The sequence below is a fragment of the Netta rufina genome (assembly GCF_964035555.1).
Source record: "Netta rufina genome assembly, chromosome: 1".
NCBI classification, from domain to species: Eukaryota; Metazoa; Chordata; class Aves; order Anseriformes; family Anatidae; genus Netta; species Netta rufina.
The window spans coordinates 111,416,816-111,437,200 of NC_140123.1; the positions used below are offsets into that span (position 1 = coordinate 111,416,816).

Below are 20,385 nucleotides of genomic sequence, written 5' to 3' on the forward strand. Positions count from 1 at the left end.
ATCCTGTAATACGGTGCCTAGGCAGCGGATAACAGCTTGCAGCGAATCCTAACTCTGTCACAGCTAGATGTGCTGAGCTAACCCTTAAAACTAGTCAAGAGTTTCAGTCAACAAGAGCCAACATCTCTGCACTTTGCTGAAGTAATTTCAGTGACTGCAGATAACATACACACCCAAGTGGGTTCTTCATCTGCCAAACCACACAGATCAGTTATCAACAGTATTAATATTTATTAACATTATTTATTAGAAACATTTCCAAGTGTTGCATGTATTTGCATAATTAAAAATTACCTATACAATTAGCATTTTTTTGGAGAAACAGAAAGAGGAGGAATGAGGAACAATAATGCTAGATTAGCTTTCTGCTCCTCAAATCACAGAAAGTTTGTGGTTGTACTCATGACCTGTGGTACTGAGCTCAGGTATAGGAAGGAAGGATTCTAATCTCCCCCATATTTTTTTTTAAACGTGGTACATTAAATGGGAAAATCCCTCCTGACCCACTTCCATTACAGGGATGAATGTGTCAGTCAAAGAACAACATTTTACATTACAAAAGCTTTACAATTTGCCTACAGCAAATTCACATTCTCTTAATATGTAATAAACAAACTACTACTTTCACATTTCAGGAAGCATTAGTAAGAAAGCAGACTTGACAGTATTAGTGAATTTTCCTTCAGCAGCAAACATCACACACGCAACAAAAAGAAAATAGCCTTGAAAAGGGTTTTGTATTTCCAGTGCTTTTTTTTTCAGTTTTATTTTCAGCATCCTCAGTGCTTACCTTGACGTTCATAGGCATTTGTACCTTTAGTCCACCCTAAAAAAAGATGGAAAATAGTATTTATATAACATTTGAAATTATGGTTTGATACACATTTCACATTACTATCAGGTCACAAAGTCTTTGTAATTATATTCACCATACTCAGTGTTAGCCAAATCAAGCATTAGCTTAAATACTCTGATAATTCACGAAGGCCAGGGTTGCTTTCAACCTGATCTACAAACAAAATCAGTGCATTGACAACCCTGCAGGGGTGCAAGCAATGTTAAAATATTCCTTTGTTGTCTATTAGCGCTCAAAAGCAAATATTTACCATGTGTTTTTTTTTTGTTTTTTTTTAAACTAATTTGCATTGAACATTTTTTTAAATTAACTTTTAAAGCTGTGTTGTATGTACATGTATTTTGATTGTATGTACATGTATTTTGAGTTACTTAAGCATCAGTGATGAAACACTAAGAAACTATAAACATGAGAAGACAAAAACTATAGGCTGAAACATTCATGTCTGTGGTTAAAGAGCAAATTCAAAAAATGTACTTCCCGTGGAAATGTTAGTGAGTGATATTTGGTAGGAGAATAAGACACCTACCTCCCAAGCTGTTAGGTGGGAGCTCCCAAGCTGTTATGTTTTATTGACTTGAGGATTTTAAATTCTCCTTCTGTAGACTTGCTATGTATACAGTCAAATGATGTGTTATATCCTGCCACATCTTTTTCACAATTAAACCTATGTGATGTCTATCAAAATCAAAATTAGCTGCCCCTCTCAGGATTTGTATGCAATGTGAGGTCACAGGAAGACTACTGGGTATTTTTAATAGTAAAATCCTCTCCTCTCTTCCACCCCCAGCAGATTCCGTCTGCACTATCAAAAAAAGAAAATGAACAACTTCTAAGGAGCTGTTTTAATTAATGAATTGGTGTTGGTTGCAATACAACTACAATTTTTTCAGTTCTATCTTGTTTGATCTCCACAGCAGCAGTTTCCCAGGAACATGTCCTGCTGTTGCACTGGCTATGTGTTCTTATTGGAGCTGGTGCAGGAGCTCAGCAAGCCCTGGAACAAATTCCTACTGTGCCATTCCAACACTAACAATGTACCATGGCATGAGAGGACTGTTAAACATGTAAGGATTAAACCTGAAAGGATGTCAGAACCGAAGTCACATGTCAGGGGCGACCTTATTGCTCTCTACAGGTACCTTAAAGGAGGCTGTAGCAAGTTGGGGGTTGGTCTGTTCTCCCACGTGCCTGGTGACAGGACGAGGGGGAATGGGCTTAAGTTGAGCCAGGGGAGTTTTAGGTTGGATCTTAGGAAGAACTTCTTTACCGAAAGGGTTGTTAGACATTGGAACGGGCTGCCCAGGGAAGTGGTGGAGTCACCATCCCTGGAGGCCTTTAAAAGACGTTTAGATGTAAAGCTTAGGGATATGGTTTAGTGGAGGACTTGTTAGTGTTAGGTCAGAGGTTGGACTCGATGATCTTGAGGTCTCTTTCAACCTAGAAATTCTGTGATTCTGTGATTCTGTCAATCGAAACGACCAAAGGTTCACAACAGCCAAAAGGCAAGCACATGACTTATTAGGGAGCTGTGAAGTCCTCACCATTTTTAAGGGACGCAGAGATTTCACATCTGCTGAAGGAATTTCAGATGGTTCATTGCATTCTTCCAAAATCTTCATCTCTCCTTTGTAATTAAAGTCTGAATAACCAAGCCATCTATAACAATCGGGATAAAGGACTTATTAATCTAATTAGATACATTACAAATGTAACAATCTTAAAATTATTTTTCTTTTTCTGATTATTAGCAGTAGACAATGTGTTTTAGATACTGTCAGCACATCAAAAACAAGCTATTTAAACACACCAGCACTATCAATGCTAAGAAGATCTCAAATACTTTCACTCAGTCCCAGGCAAACATAAACAAAAGAGCAGAAAGTTACCAACTTGCTTACTTGCTTTAAGAAGCCAGTTTGTTACACTGTGAGTATACTGAACCAATACTAAAGCACCAGTATTAAGGATGAGACGTGAAATTTTACCTAGGACTGCCACCTTTGGAATCAAAAGGTTTCTAACATCAATCCTACTTATTTTTTTTTCAGTGGAAGTTATTAAAGTATGATTGTTTATGGCACTCCTTTGGAAAGCCAGATACTTTAATTTTAATGTGAAAATCAAAAATGTTGACCCTCCTTCAGACTGCCTTAAATAAAAAAGAATACTGAACATAAAGGTTGGATGCAGAGTTAGTAAACAAAATAAGGAATGGAGGAAGAGACATTAAGCTGTATGGACAATTACTTAAAACTACACACAGATACTACAAGCAGTTAATAGTCAGTCAGAGTTCTGTCAAAACTATGACAAGATTCTGTTTTTAATTCCTTCATCACCTCAAGCTTCACAGACATATTGCAAGATCGTGGGAAGGAAAGCTTGGCTCGCACGGAAAGGCAAACTCAGACTCTTGTAACAGAACAGCTAATGTCATTCTGCAAAGAAGAGGCACAGAATTTCCAAACTTCAGGAAATGCGAAGTATTGGACATTTACCCAGAAAACAAGACTATTCTGCTCAAAACAGGAAATGACGGACTACCAAAGGAGCCTATATCATATTGCATCATCTCGCTGCAAAAACTCAGAATATAGCCATAAATTGAAGAATGCTTGCATGACATAATATTCATCTTCTGGTATTCAGCCACACTGTTATAGTTATAACAGGGTGGGTGGCTAGGGAGACGGCATCTATTCTCCAGTGAACTTAAAGCTAATTATAGCTGAGCTGCTCTTTCTATTTATAAAGCTACTCAAAGATGGAATTATAGAAGACCTCTGCCAGCAACTAGAAGAAAAAAATCCTTCAAAAATTTGCTTCCACTGCTAGAAGCTTGCTTAGCACAATGCTGAAGTGTAGAGCTAGGAATATCTAGTGTATGTTAACTGACATATAGCAAAAACCTAGAATATCGTTCCTATCATTGACTTTTAGCTCATGATGATTTTCTACCTGCTGGCAAACTGCTATAAAACAGGTTCAGTACTCACACTCCTGATTTGACACTTATATACGGGTTTTTTTCAACATCCAGTTCTTCTAAATTGGCAACTGCGCTTTGTATGCAGATAGGAAGTCCCCCTGTGCCAGCTCCCAGGCAGAACTCGATCTCTGGAACACTGCAGTCCTGCAGAAACAAAACAAATGCTAAGGATTATCCATGTTCGGAAAGTCTGCCCCACTGGAGGGATAGAGAAAAAGGACAAGTCATCTTTCCTTCTTTTTTCCCTGTTTTCTTACCCTTCTAACCTAACTCTGGGCTTTATATGAAGGAAGGTTTTTGTTTTTAAATGCAAAATGTGATTTTTATAAAAGCTAAGAGAAGTAAATTTCCATCTCCTAATAACTTTAAAAAAAAAAAAAAAGTACATTTATGCCTAGGCTGCTTTCAAAAAGCTATTTAAATACTATTCAGGTAAAGGTTCTGACAGTATTTACTGATAGACAAACCATGCATATAGTACTGTAGATTATTTATTTTTAAGACATTGCTTCCATAAGACACATGTAGTTAAATATGCATGTATTACTAACATTTTCTGGAAATGTCTACTTCATTCCACTTCTTCCCCTCCAGCCCCCCTGGTGCTAATTAGGTTCTGTTATGCATCTGACTATGCTTTCAAGACATGTGAGTTCAATTTTCTGTCACATTAAATAATTTTACAGTGTCTTAGACAAAGAAAGAAAAAGAACAATACTGTAAAGCATTTGTAAAGAAGACACTTTAGCAATTTTTCTGTTACTACAAAGCAACAAACTCCGTTACAATCTTGAAGGTATATGTCTATGCCAGAGAACAACTTGTTGAACACATGACCTGATCTAGAATTTGTGGACTTTTTAGTTGAACCACATTAATTTAATAACACATATAAAATACATAGTCAAAACCTTTTTTTTTTTTTTTCTCCCCGCAGCACTCAAACACGTTATGAATCAATAAGGATCTCCTGTAAGGTCCTGATTCAGCAGCGTATTACAGAATTGTCTTCATGTGACAGTGAAAGGTGGCTCACACACTTACAGAGTTTGATAAGCTATAGCTGAAAACCTTCAGTACTCAGTGGTAACTTCATAGTACACTTCCCCTTCCAACCCATGGGTCCATTTGCATTATGCCGGTGATCTTGAATAGCATAAAAGACCCCAGAAATCCTAAATGTAGCTGGATGAAGATGCCCCTTAAATGTGTGCTGAAAAAGAAGAATGAGAAGCTGAACCCAAGGTTCCTTCAACAGAAGTATTGGTTACTGGATTTGTTCAGGAACCAGCCAGGGTCACAACAAAACAGTGACCCCACACACCCTGTGGCTTCTCAGAAACCCAGAAGACAAAATACATAGAGCTTGCAGAGAAATCCAGCCTGAGGGCACAAAAGCTCTTAATGTTTCAGCCCCTCATCTCGTGACAATGCCAACACACTCTCCCTTTACACCTGGTTTTGAGTGGAGCTTTCAAATGAAGAAGCATCACAACTAGAAAAACAGCTCTGCTTGGTCAAAGTTCTTTCAGGAGTTATTTAACTGTCAGCAATAATTGTGGCAATTCTAATAGGTGCACTTCTGTATATTACTTCACTTTCCTCATGAGACCTAAGTACCACAATATTCAGTTTTGGCAACTCTTTCTCTTGCACAATTGTGTTTCCTTTGTATTGTACCTTGCAAACAATGCATACTATTTGTTTTCAGGAAAACAAAAAACAAGAAAAAGGCCACCACCCTTTAATACCAGAATTTTTATATTCAGATGAATAAAAGCAGAAAGACTAGGGATAAAAACCTTTCTAATACAATGCTACTATATAGCAAGGAACATTATTTCCTCAAGTTCTAAAGGTATTGCAAAACAAGATTAAAAGAAGTTTTATTGTAGTTTTATAGTCTCCTATAATACCTGACATGTATGTCTGAAATCTGTGAATCCAACAGTAAAATTTGATAAGCAAGATCAGAAGTTGCACCTATAAGAATTCCACAGGTAATGACGCTAGACTCTAATGGTTTCAGATAAATTCTGAAACAAAGTACCTACAAGACTAAACAAGCAGCAAAATAAAGTATCTTTGCCTGAGGGCTCAGACAGACTAGGAGCCAGTATGTTTGATTTTCATTTGGTAGGAGGTATTTTTTTTTCCATTTGAAGTTTGGAAAGAACCAGTTTGTATTCTCTTTTCAAGTTTTGGTTTCCTCCTTGAAGCTCAAGGCAGGCTCCACCTCAACAGGTGAAGAATGTAGCAGTTCTCCAAAGCCTAGGTGAATCACAAGCATTCAGAATAAAATCTCTCCCAGTTACTACCACCTCTCTTCAGCCAGATTTTGACAGCCATAAACAAACTCTACTCATTGCAGTGGTATTTTTGTGTGTACTAGATTAAGTCTACAAAGTCCTGTCATAAAATAATAAACTGAGGTCCTCATCAAAAGCAGTACCTACTTTTAAAGTTAATAATATCTTCAAGCAAGAAGTACCTTATATTTTCTAAGCATATTAAAAAAATCATAAATACACATTTTGACTTAAATAGGTCAAGTTACATACATTAAGACTATATATAATAATTCACAGATTGAAAAAAAAAAAAAAAGAATTATCTTGCTGTATAAATGAACACTGTATTTGCAGATGTACACTCAAGTAGAATAACATTGATTTCTATAGCTTAAGCATGTAAACCTTAGCTTAGTAAATATTTGCCCCAGCATGTTCAGATTTGCCTAAATGTATTTAATTGGCATCATTACTTTCAGAAGCTTTTTTAACTTTTCTAATGAAGCCACTATCTTTAAAAACAAAATGAAAACCACACAAATATGACAGCATTCAAGTCAAGAACCAGATCCTTCAGCCCCAAACCCTTTCATTTGCAAGGCGTCAAGATTTTAGAGTAAGATAGCCACATGCAAAACTACTATCACAGTGTTTCTGGACAGATCCTAAACTGAAAAGTTTCCTTCCTATTCCCCCTGCCCTGCCACCCACTTCACAAGCGGTCAAAACTCATGCCACATTCATTACGCTACTGACACATCAGGCGAAAACAAAACAAAAAGCACTGCAAACAGATTAAGTCTCCTCTGGGTCTTCATTACCATTGATACTACACAGCTAGTAAGCGCTTGGGTAGGTCACGGCCTATGGGCACTCAACTCTGTGGCACTCTCCTCCCACCTCCACCAAGTCATCCTGGAGCACTCGTGCTTCCTTCATGGTCTTCTAGGAGAAGAGATGAGGACGCAGCAAAGACAACACTGTCTTCTACAGTCTGCAATGTGTTTAGAAAGCATGGGGACTACTCAAGCCAGTTTGCTGAGAACAGACATTTCCAAAACTGTATCATGCCTCTTAGCAGAAAGGGTCAGGCTTCCTCTGAAGAAAGCTACAAAGCACCCTCAAGACCGTAGCATTAAATATTACTCTTGGTGGCATCTTTGGCATTTTTCTAGTCTGTCCAAGAGCCCTACCATAAGCAAGAGACCCTGAGCCTTCAACCAATTCAAAGTGGTCTTGGCTATTTACCCTTCTTCTGGATCCAGGGTTACAACACCAGCAGGGCTAAGCACTTGTAGTGCTCTTCTTCTGCTTGGAGCTGTATCCTTCGGTGACTGAAGTGATCAAAATAGCCAGATTAAATGATGGTAGCCTTTTATGTCAACAACAGGACAAAGCACGACTAAAGCCTGGCTTCCCAAGCAAAAAGTAAAGACTATGAAAGAAAAGTCTATTGAAAACCAGGCCTAATTAGTTCTGGTGCTCACACAATTGCTTTTTAATTCAGTCTAGACATGCATCTTACTGTTGATACACAGTTTGTCCTTAGGACACGTCAGCTTCTGCAGCATTCTTTAAATTCTTATTCTGTCAGTACTACAGCCTTTTTTTATCCATTCAAAATCGTTTCTTCCAGTTCTGTCTTGTGCCTCTCTTGCTATCACAGATCATTGCAAAACCAAATGACAAAACTTAACATGGCTGGAAGTAAAACAAAATACTAAGGAAATTAATGCCTATACCACCACCAACGCTTCAGGATACCTTGTGGCATTTGATTATGTAGTCACTGCTTGAATTAATATTTTCTTTTCATCCAGCAAACCACACAAACAGAACAGAGCCTTCAAGTAATATTGAGCATTGGGTGAGCATTCCAATTACAAAAAGTTTTGCTTAAGGTAACTGCACAAGGAATCCAGTTATTCCCCATCTTGCAGATAGAGATTAAAAACTGCTGTTTCAGACCTCTTGTCATCCTGTAAAACAGTGGTTTATAGGATTACTCCAGAATGGAAACATCAGTACCTTTTTTCAGCTCTTGTTTTTGGGAAAGCAACTGTTAGCATCCTCTTAGGGCCTCCAGAAACAAAGAGTAAAAGCCCCTCAATTCCACAGGATTTACAGCAGACTTTGGAACTGACTTGGCTCAGTGGATTGCAGGAGCCACAACAAACCTGTGTTTGCAGGTAGATTTCACTATCTTAGACCCATATTTACTTGTCTTAGTGTCTTACTTCTCATTATTTCAAATAGGTCTTCATTTCACTAGTCCCATGTTCTGTTCCTTTGGGATCTTCTCCTTCTCCCCTCCCCAGCCAAGTTGCTTCAGTTAAATACACATGAATTCATCAAATCCATATCCACAGTGAGTAGAGCCACAGGTTAGCTACAAAGTTAACAGAATCTGTTTTCTTCTGGATGCTTGAAGCCAAATCAGAGCAAGAAGCTACTGTCAGATTGTTTCTGAGCACACTAACATCTGCCAGTAAAAAAATAAAAATATTAAACACACCTCCTAGAGCTTCTTTAGTAAACATCTGTTTTTCTTTCCTTTGTAAGCCATTTTCTTTCCAAATACTTAGCCAATGTTTGTATCTGCTAATTCAAGGCATCTGAACAGCCCCTAGACAACCACCATGAAAAGCCACTAGAAGAATCAGTCAACAAGCCAGATAAACTGGACACACAGCCAGTATGACCAAACTAGGCAGTAGACAAGCCACTGGGCTTCTCAGGCTATGAAAGAGAGAATGGCAGTAAAACATACTGCTGATCATACACACAAGCTGCCTAGAAGAGAAATAGCTATTTGTCAATTAAAAAAAAAAGCCTATATTTTCACACACACACACAAAAAAAGTAAATTAAAAAGGCTGAACTGTGGTAAACTACCTTCTAAAAGTAGTTCCACAGCAGCTGACACAAAACTTAAAAAAGGGAATTTCACAAATCAAGATGTAGAGGACAAAACCCTGCTTAGCAAGCTCTATACCCCCTCTAGCTGCAAACAACACTAGGGACTAATTGCAAAAGTCCACCCATATTTACTGGAGATTTAAGTTACATGAGAAATAGTGTTGATTATTAAAATAGGGTATTACTGTAAGGAAGGCTTTCCATCTGTGTGGTGGTTTTACCGTGTATGGGCTGCTGCAGGGAAAGTTAACATCCCAGCCAGACCCAGTACACTGTGTTCCATACAAATGAACCACATATGGGAAGAAGAACAATATTAAATTTACTTAGTTCTATTACAAATATTTTTAACCAAGCACGATGGAACTAACAACACTGTCTTTTGTGTCCAAGGGTTTTCTTAGATACACAAAATACACCGAGCTTCCCTGAGCTTCAGACCATAGTTCTGCATGTTATTACTGGATTTCTTTAATTATTTATCCATTTTCCATATTATCAATATCCCATATTGGTCAAATGTTTTTAGCATTTATTTGAGCTAAATAAATTAGAAGAACTGTTCATGCCCTCAACTAGCCTCTTCTGAATTTATTTATTTTTAAGTCTTTAAGAAAATGAAAAAGTATTTCTAACTGCTGTGATGACATTATATCTCTGTACTGATTACAAAAAGGTCATGAGCTTTAAAATGACTTGTATACCAGTAGAGTACAAAAATCCAGCACTTTTTCTGAAACACTTTCACATTGTGATACAAATGATAATTCACTCACAATAAAGGGCCGTTGCACTGTGAATAACGGGAATGTTATGCTAAACACAAAGAGCACTAATTCTTAAATCACAAGATCTGGTAAATATATTCCTCATTCACTAAGTAATAATGGACACATTATATTTAGTTTTAGGCATTTGATTCCTATCTTTTAAACAAAATGCCTTTTAAACTTCTGGCTGTATGTAGAGCCAGATGCTGTAGGTGTACCACTGGGCCGTGCGGAACCCCAGGAGTCGACACAAAGCTGTGGAAGCAGCAACAGTAAATTTTGAAGGCTATGCTGTACAAGTGGGATTGTAATGTCTGGGATTGTTATGAGATTGTTTACTGTCTGGACGCCTACCTGGGCAACCTGCTCTAGTGAACCTCCTTCGTCGGGGGTTGGACCCAATGATCTCTTGAGGTCCCTTCCAACCCCTACAATTCTGTGTGATTCTGTAATCCCAGCTACTAACACCCAAAACAGAAACCATACTAACACAGTAGGTATTTTAAGCTTAATATAAGCATTTCTTAATACAATATGAACTAATTCCATTTAATTTCAATTAACTGGATTGGTAAACATCTAACCATCACTGTATCAGATAAAGGTGGTGGCAAAGAAAGATAAGCTATGTTTGCTTGCTATCTTCAGGAAGAAAAGGAAATTTAGCACAAAAACTAATAGCAAAGAGTAAACAGTCACTTTTTATCTTGAAGGTAAGAATTTGATTCACAACAAATTTGAACTAAATCACTAAACACAGCATACACACATTGTCCATTGTTAGTGATACGCCACTGCTGCCAACAGAAATTTACCATATATGTGATAATATCATTAACAATGTCTATACCTTTGTTACATGTTTGATTGAACCCACTGTGAGGTTTCTTCGACGGTGTTTTACACCTGGAAGATCCCAAAGGTGATCCAGTATAGTCTCTCCTTCTTCTAGTACATGTTTCCGACCCTGGAACTTCGGTTTCTCATAGAAAATCCAACTGTAATAACGAAATCATGGACTGAGTTGTTGCTATTACGTAAGACTATGCTCATACAGCAGATTTGCTGAAAAGCTTAGCAATAATCTCTTCCGATCATGCTAGTTATCACCAATTTCTTACATACTCTTTCATTATTCACATATGAATGTGATACATATGTGACTTGTGCTTTATTTCTGTGCTTTAAAAATGAAGTATACATTTCTTTTCCCCAGGAGGTAGACTAACATAACTTAAAATATTAAATTTATAAAAATATAACTCAGTAACTATGCAAATAAAAAGACATTTTACTAGAACAAACATACTAACTGACATATCAAAACATGCTCTGTTTAAGTACATACTAAGTAAGGCATAAAACATACACATACTAATGATGACATTCAATGTTTCCTTAGGATGTGAAAGAAATGCCTACAAAACAAAAAATGTATGCCTCAAATCTGCCTGTTACATACATTGTTACTATGGCCAAGAATCAGAAACACACACTGTAAGTGCCACCAAATAAATTCCAATGCAACAACTGACATGGTAACAACCCCAGGTTGCCAAGGCAAACCTATTACTTTATTTTGAGCTATACCTTTACAAGTGGATTGAGAAACACTTAAAGGTACTTGTATATCCCCCTGCATACATAATCCTCTAAATGCTACCTTACAAACTGCAGTGGAGATTGCATGCTTTATGTTCTTTTCGTAACACCTGTTGTATAATAAAATTGAATTGGAAAAAAAAACAATAAAACAAACAAACAAAAACATTTTCTTTGGCACACACATACTTCTTGTGATGATTATTGCTTTACTGTCTAAGCACTGCAGGCAAGAAGTCTAAACTTACATGTTGCTCTATTAGGAACTTTCTGTTTGAAGTTAATTCCCAGGAGAAACATTATTTTTGCACTGCAGCATTTGAAGCCATGTTTTATGCTTTTTTCATTGGTATCAGTCTAATTATACAAGAAAGAAAAAGACAGTCTTGCAGATCAGATATGTGTCATAAATTAAAGAAATGTAAACACAAGGAAAAACACACATACAGTCTTTTGAAAAGATTCTGTTTAAATATGACCTGGATTCCTTACCATCCTCTAATTATCCTAAGTAATGCTCCAATGGGAAAGATCCAGGATGTGGTATCCAGCACATCAGAATGAACTTCTTGTTTACTTTTGTCACCATGAATGTCATAAATAATAATCTGAAACAAGACAACACATACGAATGAAGGCCCATTTCAATATACAGCACAGTTAATTTTTGCTTGGAATAAAACCTACTTCATTTTGGGCCCACTAAACTGATATCCTACACATTTTCTTGTTATATGAAGCACTGTATGGAGGACAAGGAAATACAGTAAGATAACTAGTGACATGATTTTTGTAATACAATCTCATTATAAGCAAGTGTAAGCATATGTTACATTAAAATACAGAAAGCTAGACTAACATCAAATGCTTTCCATTAAATAAAATGGTATAATAAATTATTTCATGTGTCATATTGATCTGTGTGATGCACAAATTCTGCTTACCTTTCCTGGTCTTGGATTGTATTTGAGACCTGCTCTGTCAATTAGGTTCTGAAATTAAAAGGACATGGAAAACAACTATTAATATCCACAACAGTGGCACAATGCATGGAAAGCTTATTCTAGGCCCACTGTTCCAATAAATGTATGCAAGTGTGAATAGCAGAAACATCTAAGATTTTTCTCACTGTTATTCAGAGTTGGTGTAACTAGCTTAACAGAATCAAACAGTCAGCAGAAAGCAGCAAACGCTAGAGAGGAAGAACTATTACAGAATTTTAACTTATGGAAATGTATTACTCTTTCCCAGCCAGCAGAAAGTTGTATGTCTTCACAGTGGTAAAAACAAACCAAACCTCTAGCAAAGAATGAAACATTCCCAACATCATGAAAAGTCATGCTTCTTCAGTTGCACGTTTGGTCTATGAAGCCTTTTTGATTTCTTAGTATCAGAAGAAATGTTTCCATACCCTCACCTGCCATTGCTTTAAATAAACTAAAAAACAAATGCCAACCTACAGAAGCAGGTATATTACTCGTTAACTGAGCTACAATTTACATAAGACTATGTGATGAAAGAATCTAACAACCCAGTACACAGGTAATTATATTTTTTGGAAAACACAGCTCTACTAATCACAAAATGTGGAAGAAATGAAATAACAGCATTCATAAAAAGGGCAGTTCAGTGATTTTTAGATTGAAACATCCTTAACATGGTCAAGTCTGTTCTGTTATTACACAAACTTGCCATTATGCATATTTTCCTGTTATATTTTCTGTTCACACCTTGTCTTTTACAATTAGAGGCTACTTTGATCTGTGTGAACCGAGAATACCATGTTTTTTCAATGATTCTATCAGAAGATTTTTTTTTTTTTTTTGAGTCTCTGATCTTAAACAGCCTAATTAACCTTAAAAAATGAGGGGCTGAAGGAGGAAGAAGCAAGACATAAATTTTGAATCTGGGCTAATCACTTTGTTTATTAATATCTGACACGACATCTTACCGCTGACAATTCTCCCAGTTTTGGCATGGTGTGATCTTGGGACCAGTGAATCTTTGGCTGCAACATATCCTGAAGAATGCTTCCAAATCTGGTTCCCTTCTCAGAGTAGTAATTGGTGGCAGATTTCAAATACTGGTAATACACACTTGTAGGAGCATGCTTTAGAGCAGCATCAGCTTTCTGTAAAACTGGCTTACAATATGTTTGTCTAGGAGAAGCCTCTTCTTCAACCAGTTCTGGTTGCTCCTTAGAGTCAAGTTGTTCTTTTGAAAGAAATGGTGATCGTTCAAGAAATGGATATATATTTTGGTCATTTGACTGAAGGGTTGTTTTTAAATTCCCTGTCCACTCACTGGAAAGACTTTGCTCTTCTCTCTCAACATCAAGTACATTTCCTTCATATAATGACTGTTCCTCATCCTCATCCTCCATTCCCTCCTCCTCCTCTTTACTGAATTGAGAGGTAAACTGTAAGCGCTCAGAAACTGACTGGAGAAGGGATAGCACGGAAGCATGGTCAGTGTTGTCTTTAGATATTCCACTAGGATGGCCTTCTGGTGACATGTCTGCGGACAGCAGGTCTTCTTGGGGGCTGTCATCTTCATATATGGGAGACAAAGAGAAAGGGTATATTCTATAGCGCTTAGCCTCTACGCTCAGAAATGACTCTGAGCTACAGCTCTCTGTTGCTTCTTTCAACTTGTTATCCTTTCCATAAAGATGGGCCGGCTCATGTTTATTCTTTGCTCTTTCACATGCTAGATGATCTGTACTATCCAAAGGCAGATCAGAAGAAGAAAGAGAGCTAGTTTCCAAATCTTCAGTTGAGACAGACTTGTTCTCAGTTTGAAGGGCACCTTCATAAATGATAGTAAAAGAACTGTTTTCCCACTGCTCAATTAGTGGAGAAGAGCCTGAAAGACCCACCAATTCCTTCATGCCTTTGCTGCAGTCCAGACCATTTTCTTCAAGCTGATCATTTCTCTGCATATCTTGATCCTTCACTTGTACCTCTTTCAGATTCTCATTGTTTTGGGCAAAGACTGTCTTGAAGCAGTGTTTCCCTTCACTGTGCTCTCCAGTAACAGGCAATTCAGATGCAACGAACTGTGTCTGTAATCCAATATTAAACAGTGTTGTCTTACTTGCTCCTTCTGCTTGTTCCTCTTTATTCTCCACTACCTTTGAATCTTCTAAGGTTGCTTTTACTTGTGCAAATACTCCTGCAGCCTCTCTTCCGCTGTGTTCATCTGGATTGTCCTCTGCACTGCTTTCCAGAGAACCCTGAGAACTTCTTTGGTCTTTGGATTCACTCTGCATGCTGCTACTTGCTTCATCAGGCATAAAAGATAACAAATTCATATCTACAGTTGGCTGCACTGTATACTCTGGCACATCTGTATTACTGCATGAATCTTTTAACTGCAATGGCAGAAGCATCTCCTCAGTCACAGCAGCATCTCTAGTCATTAAATGTAAAGACACATCAGATTTTCTACTAGTAGCTGATAACCTAGTGTTACCACACATCTCTGCTGCAGCCAGACGTTCATACAACTTTTTATCATGTTCCTCTTTTGCTAGTATCATTGGGGCTGATTCTGGCTGTGCTGAGCTACCAGTAGGTAGAAATCCATTTGTTTGATTCAGTATCTTTTCACCTCTTTGGGGCCAATCTGCGCTATTTTCCATACTATTTGGAACCACGGGAAGATCTGAGCAATCTGCCTTTTCACTGTTTGTACTTACATTCTGAGCTTCCCCCGTAGCTGTTGGTTCTTTGATGATGTCCTGTGTTCTGGCAGATAAATTACTATCCAGGTTTAAAATCTTTGGAGTTTCAGCCTCAGTTTTAGGCTTAACCTTTTCAGAATGCCTTTTACTATCACTGCATTGCCCCTGACTGGATATTAGCTTTTGTTTGGCTGAGTTAATAACTTCATCAATTATTTCTTTTGCTTTTAATGTTAGTGCACTATGTAGGTCAATTTTATCAGGGATGTAAGACGGTGTCTTTTCATCTTGATTATTTGTATCGTATGTTTCATTTCCCATTAGTGAATAGGAGCCTCTCTTGTTGAAATGTTTCAATGAATGTAAAGCTGACTGGATTTCTTCTTCTTCCAGCTGCATGGTTCCAGTTTTCTGATCATTTAGGATATCTGTATTTATTAAACTATCCTTGCTCCCACAAACATGGCAGACACCAACAGCTTGTTTTGCTATTATTTCCTCTATAGCCAAGTGTAAAACTGAGTCCACTATTTCCTCAGCTTTCTTAAACAAAAGAGCAGCATCTTGGAATTTAGTGTATTGTCCTCCCTCCCCATAAGTATCTTTCCATACTTTCTCAAAACAGAGCTCATTTGACTCTCTAGGTGCAGCAGCCGTTTGGTCATCTGTTTCAGAAAGGGATTCTGAGATACTAGAAGCCTGGTTACAAAGATTCACCTTTTCCACAGCATTTCTGCCCACCTTCGCAGTATGCACTGAATCAGATGCTGTTTTCAAAGTTTTCAAAGGACATATGGCTGATGGCACTGCCTCTACCAAGACGCATCTGTCAGCCTGCTGTGCAGAGGATACTTCCTCTGCTCCATCACCAGCTTTAAGAAGAGAGGAATTACTGTTCTCCTGAGCAATGCCCAACGTTTCCAAGGCAGAAATAGAAAGGTTTGAGGCTTCTTTGGATCCCCGAGTAGGTGAAGTGGGCTTGGAGATGCAAAAATCCCACGTATCTACTTCAGCATCAAAGTGGTGGAGCACAGCTGGGGTAAACTCAGGTTCCGGAGAAACAACTGGGCATGAAGCCCTTGGGTCTTCTGAGCAAAGTGGTGTCTTGGTCATTCTGTCCTCAGGGATTATTCTTCTAGATTTGGCACCCAGAAGAACATAGCCCTCCTGTTCAGAAGCAGCAGAGCATCTAGCAATCTGGCCATTTTCAGAATTAGCGGAAGGAGAATGGATTTCTCCTTGGTTGTCAGATGAAGAATAAAAAGTTGTAGATGATATCCTATGCTTATCACTGTTTTCATTGCTGGAGGAATTACTAATATGCCTATCTTCAGGACTAGGTGAAGATGCAGAAATGATGTCTACATCAACATCTTTTTCAGCGATGACAGGGGAGTGGTTGGTCAGAGGTCTTCCTCCACTTCTCAAGGCAGAATGAGAATCCTCCAGATTTTTTTCTTGTGATTTACAAATAGGAGAGGAAAGTTCAGAAATGCAACCCTTAGATTCAGAAGGAACAACAGTCATCTCATTCATACCAGCCTCATCGATTTTAGAAGCAGCAGGAATAGGATTGTCTGTCCTGTCAGTGTTGACTAAAGGGCAAGGTGCAGGCTTTCCTGTGTTGTCTTCTGCAAGTATAACTAATGTTTTTGCAGGAATGTCTTGCACAGTTTTAAGGGAAACAGTACCGAGGTCATGGACAGGAGATGAATTTTCTGAGAGGCTCGTATCTACAGGCTCAAAGGATTTGCTCTTTTCACATTCGTGATCAGAACGAGAAACAGTGTCTCTCACATCATTTAAACCGACTCCTCTTTTCACTATAGTTTTATTTTCAGACTTACAACTAGGATGAAGAGGAGCTGAGCAACAGTCTCCAGTTTCGATAGAAGACTCAAAAGTAACAGAGAGAGGTGCTGTCATCTCATCAAAGTCAGATTTCCCATTTTCACACCCATGTACGCATGACAATACATCAGCAAAATTTTCTACTGCAACCTCAGATGAAACCTTCATTTTTTCTAGACAAGGTAAAGCAGGCTGTTGTGTGGCAGTATCCTCAGAATTCTCCGCAAGGATTAATTGGTGTTCATTTAGTACCTGCATTGGTTTTCCTAACTTATTCAGTTCTTCATTACTAGTCCCCTGGTCCATGACTATATCTTCATCACTTTTAATAGTTAACACTGAAGCAGTCAGATTATCTGTGACTATGCACTTTTCTCCTCTGGACTCCATGCTAAGTGAAGTGGGTATTTGTTCATGAAAAGGTAAAGGAATAGTAGCAAGAAAGCTCTGGGGATTTTGTTCTCTTTCTGCAGCTGCCATAATTTTCTGTGGATTGCTTTTTCTTGGATCACTATCTTTATTTGCACTATCTGTATGCTGATCTGCTGGCTGCTGAAATGTAGTGGAACTGGAATGAAGCTCCTGGACATCTGATGTTAGCTCTGAGTGGTTATTGATTTGATGATTACAGCAATATTCTCCCTTGCTTGCTTGTAGTTCTTCATTAGCTGTCTTATTTGATTTGGGTGACTGTAAACAATCATCTTGTATTTTTTTTGTGGACTCCTTATTAGATTCTTTACTACAATTAATTCCTTCATCAGAGTTAGAAGTGGCATTTTTGTCCATCTGAAACAGAGCTTCTACTTCTCCCAGCAGTTCATCTTCTTTTCCAATGAACTTGTCCACAGAACCCATTTTAAGGGAACTGGTAATTTGAGAAGTGGAATTTGTTAGGATCTCACTGTCTTTACTAGATGACAATAATGTATCTAGTGAATAAGCCCTCTTAACTTTTGTTGCTTCTAAAGCTGGTGTATGTTTTAAGTCTACTTCATCAGATGGTTCAGTAGGTGAAGCTGAGGCATTTGGAGTTACTTCATGTCTGTTGCTACCCAAGCAAAGCCGAGTTTTACCAGACTTTTCCAAGTCAATTTTAACGTTAGAAGAATCTACAATGACGTCATTTTTATGATCTTTATCCTCATCTTCTCCATTTTCTTTTATTAAGTGTCCTGATTTTGGAGAGACAGTTGTTTGGATTTCTCCATTTTCTTTGACCATTAAAGCATTTCCGTTCTCAGTACTCTCTTCTCCGTTTTCAGCTGTTTCTAATTGATTCTTCATTAGTTGCCTAATCCTTGCAGAACCTCGATACGTAGCATAAGTGACAGCAGGTGCTTGTGATTTCTGTTGTGTCTTCCTGTAACAAGAAGCATCATTATCAGCACAAGACAGAATATGTAAATAGCTAGTGTGATAATAATAGAGGTTAACACAAACTGTAGATGATGTAACATTATTATTTTCCTCCAAAGACTAACATAAACTGTAGACTGCATGCAACACTATTTTCCTCCTTTTTTTTGCTCTTCCTAAACATGGATTTCTGTGACAAACAATACATATACTGTCTTTTTACTGAAAAAAGCCAACAAACCATAAGCAAGAACTAGATATTGCTATAAACAGCTTCTGTCATTTGCTTTCTACTGGACAATGGCATTATTATTTAAGAAAAGCCACTGCATGTCAACATTTGCAATGACATAAATAACATCTTCACAGAAGTATGCTTATATCCTAGTAACACAGGAATATACTTTAATACTGAAAAAATACTGTACTAATACTCATTAAAATATTGAATTGAAAATTGATTTTTTTACCTAGGCTTTCAATACAGCGGTACAGAACAAGACCAGGGCAAGCAAAATACATGGAGAAAAGGAAGTATACAACAGTGAATGCTTTCTGGACCACAGGGCAGTAAGAAAAGAGAACGAAGGCATATCAGGTAAAAATGAAGGCTCCATAAATACTTGAAGAAATATCAATATGAGATGCCTAGAAATCTGACAAGGAATTGGTAGACCCAGTCATTCATCTTACATTTAATAGCAAGCAAACAATTACTCCTCTCCCCTCCCCCCCAAAAAACAAACAAACAAACAAACAAAAAAACCACACAAAACAAAACACCAAAACAAACACACCACCACCAAAAAACCCTACTGTAATGCAAAAAATAACAACAAAAAATCACCATGGAAAAACTGTGACCCTGATCTTTCACTGCTCTTTCTGATATTGTAAGTATAAATTCAGAGCCTGTCAATTTTAATTTTCTTAAGAAGCTTCTAAATAGCTCTGAAGTTTTTCTTCTTTCTTAAAATTAACTGACATAATAAATGTTTACCTTCCTTTCTAATGCTTCTCTCCTTCCCCCCTTTTTTGTTGTTTAAAGAATTCCTGCAAAAATAGGGCAGTGACGGTATGTATGTGCACACACCAGCTCTTCACCTTTGAGCAAAGCAGACCCTCACAGACTGTTCTTAAATTCTATTTTGCTTTAGCTCCCACCTAAACTAAGAACAAAACATTTCAAACACTTAGCCAGTCTGACCCTACATCTACAAACATGCTGGCTGGAAGTGGCAGTTCACCTACCTAGAAGAGTATCTTGAAAAAAACTAAGATTTTCGTTACTAATATGAAATAGCCAAAAAGTATCTCAAGAGCACATTCAAAAGTTCTTTGTAGCTTACCATTAGTTCATTTTTATTGAGAAGTTATTGTAGCTAGAGAGTTGAAGACAAGTAATTTAAGCATGATATAATATGTGAATTCACTATGGAAAAGTGAACAACAAAATAAATAATTTTGTTTATTTGAGTATCATTGAGCAACCATAACTTCAAATATTGTCTGCATGGATCTTGAGTACGTATTCTCTTGATAGGTACAGAAAAATATAAAAAAGAAGTGGATTTACCAATATAAAATATAATCTCTTCTGTCGAGTGTTTAGACACCCAGATTCTTATTTCCATAATGCTTTTACTTTGAAGGGGGAACTTAGTATTATTTTAAATCACCGGCAAACTCCCTCCTTGTGCATTATTTGCACATGCAAAGAGTACAAGTAAACTAAAAGCAAAATTATTCATATTCATAAACATTAAAATAAAGTTATAAACACTCATTTATTAAGTGCTAGGTTTACTTGTGCTAATGCCAAAACACCTGAATATGGGAATTTAGACATAGTGAGAACTGGAAAATGAAATTTCTATTGTGGATTAAATATACTGTAATCCCCAACGAAGGCTACAACAGAATCTCAATATAGGGTTTACAGGAAAGTCATATATAAACACTATGTCTCACAAGCATTTGCAGAGCTAGATGCGTTTAGTCTTCTATACCGCTAGTCTGGTTTCCAGAGATTCCAGCAGTGGTAGCTGCTAAACATCACA

General features: G+C 37.5%; 1 protein-coding gene across 1 annotated transcript in view; it reads right to left on the minus strand.

The window, feature by feature from the left end:
• CRYBG3 (crystallin beta-gamma domain containing 3) overlaps positions 1–20,385 on the minus strand; it is a 92,199-nt gene that overhangs the window by 33,763 nt on the left and 38,051 nt on the right. The window contains exons 4-10 of the mRNA XM_084293191.1: positions 13,382–18,329; positions 12,375–12,422; positions 11,923–12,038; positions 10,679–10,826; positions 3,856–3,992; positions 2,401–2,515; positions 791–826 (exon numbers count right to left, since the gene is read on the minus strand). Of these exons, the coding sequence (XP_084149317.1) occupies positions 791–826; positions 2,401–2,515; positions 3,856–3,992; positions 10,679–10,826; positions 11,923–12,038; positions 12,375–12,422; positions 13,382–18,329 (5,548 nt within the window). The remainder of the gene's footprint in view (positions 1–790; positions 827–2,400; positions 2,516–3,855; positions 3,993–10,678; positions 10,827–11,922; positions 12,039–12,374; positions 12,423–13,381; positions 18,330–20,385) is intronic.